The following is a 5,342-nucleotide window of genomic DNA, read 5'->3' on the forward strand; positions in this document are numbered from 1 at the left end:
TGTAAGCGGAAGAGGTAAGGAGTAGAGAGTATACATCTCAGGTAGAGGGAATTCGGGAAAAGGAGAGAACAAGTAGCTGAGCCCTACCTAGGGTTTCTGTTCTTGGTTTCTTAACACAGGACTTGGAGACAGTGAGACAAAGAGCCTTCCGTGCAGGAGAGAGATCAGGACAAAGTCCCAGGTCCCCGGGAGGGCATGGCTCCCAGGACCTCAGTCCCGAGGACGGTGTCTGGGGCGGGGAACCTCAATGTCGGGAAGTCCCCACTCTCGGGGCTTTCGCTACTGTCGCTCACAACTTGTGTCACGTCCTTCTGCCTGGATACTAGTGACGCGACACCCGTTCCGGCTTCCAGTGACTGTCGGGTTTCCAGACAAGCCAATCGGCGTAACCGCGGTCCTGTTTATAAAGACTCCTCGGACCCGGGGGGAACTCAGCTTCTCCCCAGACCCAGAGGATCTGTGCCATGGCGCCCCGAGCCCTCCTCCTGCTGCTGTCGGGGGCCCTGGCCCTGACCCAGACCTGGGCGCGTGAGTGCGGGGTCGGGAGGGCGCGGCCTCTGAAGGGAGGAGCGAGGGGGCCCCCGGAAGGGGGAGCAGGACCCCCGGGGAAGGGTCATCGCTGCCGTCCCCGGGCCAGACCCCACCCCGGCCCCGCCCCTATCCCGCCTTTGTCCCTCCTCCTGTCCCTCCCCGGCTCCAGCCTCCCCCTCACCACTCGGGTCTTCCGTCTCCCCTTTCCGTCTCCCGAGCCCCAAGCCCCACCCCGCCCGGCCCCACCCACCTGGGATCCGGGACCCGGGACCCGCGCGGGAAGGAGGGTCGGCCCGGGTCTCAGCCCCTCCGCGCCCCCAGGCTCCCACTCCCTGAGGTATTTCCATACCGCCGTGTCCCGGCCCGGCCGCGGGGAGCCCTTCTACATCTCCGTGGGCTACGTGGACGACACGCCGTTCCTGCAGTACAACAGCGACGCTGCAAATCCAAGGGTGGAGCCTCGGGCGCCATGGATGGAGCAGGAAGAGCCACAGTTTTGGGACCGGCAAACCAGTATTGCCAAACGGCATTCTCAGACCTGCACATTCAATCTGAAGACTGCCCTTGGCTATTACAACCAGAACGAGTCCGGTGAGTGAAGAGCTGGGGTCTCTTCGAGTTCCCAGGTCCGAGATTCACCCCGATGCCAGAAATCCCCATCCGCCCCTTGACCCAGGAAAAGCTGGTCGGTTTCGCTCGGATTTTGTTTACAAGTTAGGAGAAAAAGGGCCCTGACAATACAGCCCGTGGGTCCGGCGCGCGAGCAGGTGCTCGGGGCGGGGCTGGCCTGGGCGGTGGGGCTGACGCTGGGGACGGGGCCAGTGCCTCACGCTTTCCAGTGGCTGTCCGGCTGCTCTGTGGGGCCTGACGGGCGCCTCCTGCGTGGCTATGAAGAATTTGCCTACGACGGTGCGGATTACCTCGCCCTGAACGAGGACTTGCGCTCCTGGACTGCGGCGGACGCGGCGGCTCAGATGACCCGGCGCAAGTGGGAAGCAGCCGGTATGGCGGAGCACTACCGGCTCTATTTGCAGAGGGAGTGCGTGGAGTGGCTCCGCTGGTACCTGGAGAAAGGGAAGGAGGCGCTGCAGCGCGCAGGTAACAGGGGCCGCGGGGCCTTCCCATTTCCCTTTGGGGCTGTACCTTCATCTGGTCCAACCAAAAGGGGAGAAAAATGGGAGAAAAATTCTTCCCTTCCCTCTCTCCACCTTGGATCCTGGGGTAAGCTGTTCGTCTGGGTTTTCAGATCCTGTACCAGAAGGTGACTTGCCCAGAAGGCCCATCCTTCGGACGTTTAAGGGATTATGTCTCTATGCCCATAGCACATTAAGTCTCTATGAAGATGGAGAGGGATACCTTTGAAATAAATAGCCGACTTTTTGACCCTGGGAAGTAACCTTGGGCATTACTGGGTGACTTACTCCTTCAGGCCTGTTCTCTGTCCCAAGCTCAACTTTATTGGAAATCTGAATTCAGGTTTTTTGAGTTACTTGACCTCCACCCAGGGCTGGAACAGAAATCGCTGTTGTCCCGTTCAGACACCTGGAATCTCCTACTCTGCCCTGTTTAACCCTGATTCTAGAACTTTCCAAGCGATAGGAGGTTATTCCAGGTCCTGGAGTACAGGCTGATGTCTGAGTTTTATACTCCTGTCCCCCATCCCAATTATCCTGTCCATTATCAGGGATGATTACATGAATGCTGTTTCAGTGGTCTATGGGAGGTAACCCAAAGTTCCTAAATTTTGTCAACTTCCTCCTCAGACCCCCCAAAGACACATGTGACCCATCACACCACCTCTAACAGTCAGGTCACCCTGAGGTGCTGGGCCCGGGGCTTCTACCCTGCGGAGATCACCCTGACCTGGCTGCGTGATGGGGACGACCTGACCCAGGACACAGAGCTTGTGGAGACCAGGCCTTCAGGGGACGGAACCTTCCAGAAGTGGGCAGCTGTGGTGGTGCCTTCTGGGGAGGAGCAGAGATACACATGCCACGTGCAGCATGAGGGGCTGCCCGAGCCCATCACCCTGAGATGGGGTGAGGAGGGGTGAGGGGTGGAGCTCGTCTCAGGGAGCAGAGCCCTGTGGAGACTTCAGCAAGGTCAGGACTCAAGCCTGAGGTCAGGGCCTCACTTCCCTCCCCAGAGCCTCCTCAGCCCACCATCTCCCTCGTGGGCCTCATTGCCGGCCTGGTCCTCTTCGGGGTCATTGGAACCGCAGTGGCTGGAGCTGTGATGTGGAGGAAGAAGCGCTCAGGTAGGGAAGGGGGGTGTTTCTGAGTGCTCCTGGCCCACTGGGGGGCTCAAGCCCTGGGTGGAAGTTTGTCCTGCCTGTTAGTGGGAAATGCCATCCACACCCCTGTGCTTGCCCAGACTGGAGCTGAGGGCTGACACTGGCTCCTGTAAAGCACATGTGAAAATGAAGGATGGATTTTCCCCTTAATGAATGTGGCCATGGGGATGGAAATCCCAGCAGCCCAAGGTCAGAGGGAAGGTCCCTGCTGAGGACAGATTCCAGGAGGGCAGGTGGTCCAGTCCCCCCACACTTCCTTTCTCCCTGTTTCCTGATCCTGTCCTGGGTCTGTAGTCACAGTTCTGGAAACTTCTCTGTGGTCCAGGGCTATCAAGTCGCACTAGGCCCTCATGGCCAAGCCTCCTCCTGCCTCTCATGGGGTGTTTTCTTCCCACAGGAGGAATAGGAAGGAGCTATGCTCAGACTGCAAGTAAGTATAGAGGGGGTGGTCCCTGAGCCTCTTGGGGGTGACAGGAGCCCATGGGGGAGCTTACCACCTCTCCCCATAGTCCCTCTTTTTCTGTTACCTCCTGTGGGCTCTGACCTCATCTTGTTCTGTCACACCCCAGGTGGTGGCAGTGCCCAGAGCTCTTATGTGTCTCTCATGGCTCCTAAAGATAAGACCCTAGAGGGTTTGAAGTGGGAGGGGTTTGGGTAGAGGGAACACACTGGGTGATGGGGACTCTCTGGATTTGCACATTTTGAGTAAGCAGAAGGTCTTTTAGAATATCTCCACTTAGATGACTGCCCTGAATTTGTTCATGATGATTTTCTCTCACAGTTTGAGGCAGCTGCCTTGTGGGGACTGGGTGATGCAAGATTTCTTCACGTTCCCCTGTGTGACATTGAGATCCCCTGACTCTTTCTGCTAAGGGCATTTGACTAGGTCTGTGATCTGTTAGCATAATTTGAGAAGGTGAGGAGACCTGCCCATGCCTGCCCACCATGATTCCTCCCTGATACCATTGTCTGTTACTACTGTGGGTACACATATGTGTTCAAACATGTCAAATTGTATACAGTAAACATGTATATGCTAAATATGTATATAAGTACCTCAATAAAGCTGTTACACAAGTAATTTCATTTTGAAAGTGGCTGACTGGTTCCTCATTTAATCATTACAATTTGAGATTATTTGTTAGATTGACAGTCTTTGTAAATTTTATGTATTTTATTTTATAAAGTAATTGATTCACCCTACTTTCTGTAAAATATATTGCTAAGTTAAAAATCTTAGCATGATCACGGGAAGATGGCAGCATGAGTAGTTCAGTGGAAATCTCCTCCCAAAAACATATATTTATGAAAATACAATAAGTACAACTATTCCTAAAAAAGACACCAGTGGATACAGTAGAACAGCCAAGATACATCTACATCTACGAGAACTCAACATCACATGAAGGGGGTAAGATACAAGCCGCAGCCAGGTGGGACCCGAAGGCTCCCCCACCCCAGAACCTGGTGGGAAGAAAGGAGTCCGAACGGGGAGGGAGTGAAATCCCAGGACTGCTAAACAACCAGCTCTAGAAATCTGCACCCAGTGCGTAGACACAAGGTGCACAGGGTGCTGGATATTAGAGAAATGGAAAAGCAAAACCTGCGGAAAAGTCCCTGCAACCAGCGCCCCTGAGACAAAAGAAAAGCGAGGGCTTTTGCAAGTCTTAAAGAGACAGGGACCCCACAGCTGGACGAAGTCGTCCCGGCACAATTAGTCAGCAGCTGGGAATACCGGGGAACTCTAGACGCCCTAAATCCCTGGGCGGCAGCACAGCTCTGAAGCCCCTCATGGCACTAAGCAGCCTGCCAGTCATTCCCCCAACTGGCACGGACACCGACACACCAGCCCAGTAGTGAGATAGTGGCAGTGTGTGCCAGGGGCGGTGGCGCCAGGGGACTGGAAGCGGCTCACATGCGCTGGCAGTGCCAGAGGGGACCAGGAGCGGCTTGTGCGAGCCCGCTGCGGTGGTGACCCAGCAGCCTGGGAACGGCCTGCGTGCACCGGCAGCAGTGGCACCAGAAGAGCCCGGGAGAGGTCTGTGCGACCCTGCAGCAGTGGTGACCAAGCGGCCTGGGAATGGCCCATGTGTGCCAGCAGCGGCAGTGGCAGAGGGGCATAGGAGAGGCCCGCGCACAATTGCAGTGGTGCCAGAGGGAGCAGCCGAGCTCCCAGCAGCCGAACGGAATCCCAGCCTGATGCACAGCTACCCAGGCCAGACCCAAAGACGCTGCTGGCACACAGCTGCCCAGCAGGAGCGCCGCTATTGTGGAGGAGTGCAACTGGCATGCCTGCCACTCCCCGCAGGGCTTCGCGCTGTTCTGACAGAGACCCTGCCCACAGGAGCTTAGGGGATTAACTTGGTGGGTGCTCCAGGAGTGCAGCTAACTGACACAAGCAGCAGAGAAGGGCAAGGCATCCAGCAAGCAGTAAAGGACTTTCTTCTCGCAGCTGACACACCCACAACCTGCCGACAGCCACCACTATCACCATGAAAAGGCAAAAAAATTTAGTCCA

General features: G+C 56.3%; 1 protein-coding gene across 1 annotated transcript; it reads left to right on the forward strand.

Moving 5' to 3' along the window:
* Nucleotides 1-364: 364 nt before the first annotated feature.
* On the forward strand, nucleotides 365-3,905 carry LOC118907142 (saoe class I histocompatibility antigen, A alpha chain-like). Its single transcript, XM_057493610.1, has 7 exons — nucleotides 365-528; nucleotides 853-1,122; nucleotides 1,354-1,629; nucleotides 2,295-2,570; nucleotides 2,678-2,788; nucleotides 3,222-3,254; nucleotides 3,606-3,905. Exons 1-7 carry the CDS (start codon nucleotides 465-467, stop codon nucleotides 3,608-3,610), a joined length of 1,035 nt encoding a protein of 344 aa, XP_057349593.1. The 5' UTR covers nucleotides 365-464; the 3' UTR covers nucleotides 3,611-3,905.
* Nucleotides 3,906-5,342: the final 1,437 nt, after the last annotated feature.

The sequence above is a fragment of the Manis pentadactyla genome, chromosome 16 (assembly GCF_030020395.1).
Source record: "Manis pentadactyla isolate mManPen7 chromosome 16, mManPen7.hap1, whole genome shotgun sequence".
Taxonomy (NCBI): Eukaryota; Metazoa; Chordata; class Mammalia; order Pholidota; family Manidae; genus Manis; species Manis pentadactyla.

Bases quoted from the DNA above. Each gene is read 5' to 3' on its own strand.
- LOC118907142 (XM_057493610.1), top strand. From the start codon at position 465: ATGGCGCCCCGAGCCCTCCTCCTGCTGCTGTCGGGGGCCCTGGCCCTG. The intron at 1,630-2,294 runs GTAACAGGGGCC...CTTCCTCCTCAG, and splicing joins GGAGGCGCTGCAGCGCGCAG to ACCCCCCAAAGACACATGTG. The intron at 2,571-2,677 runs GTGAGGAGGGGT...TTCCCTCCCCAG, and splicing joins GCCCATCACCCTGAGATGGG to AGCCTCCTCAGCCCACCATC.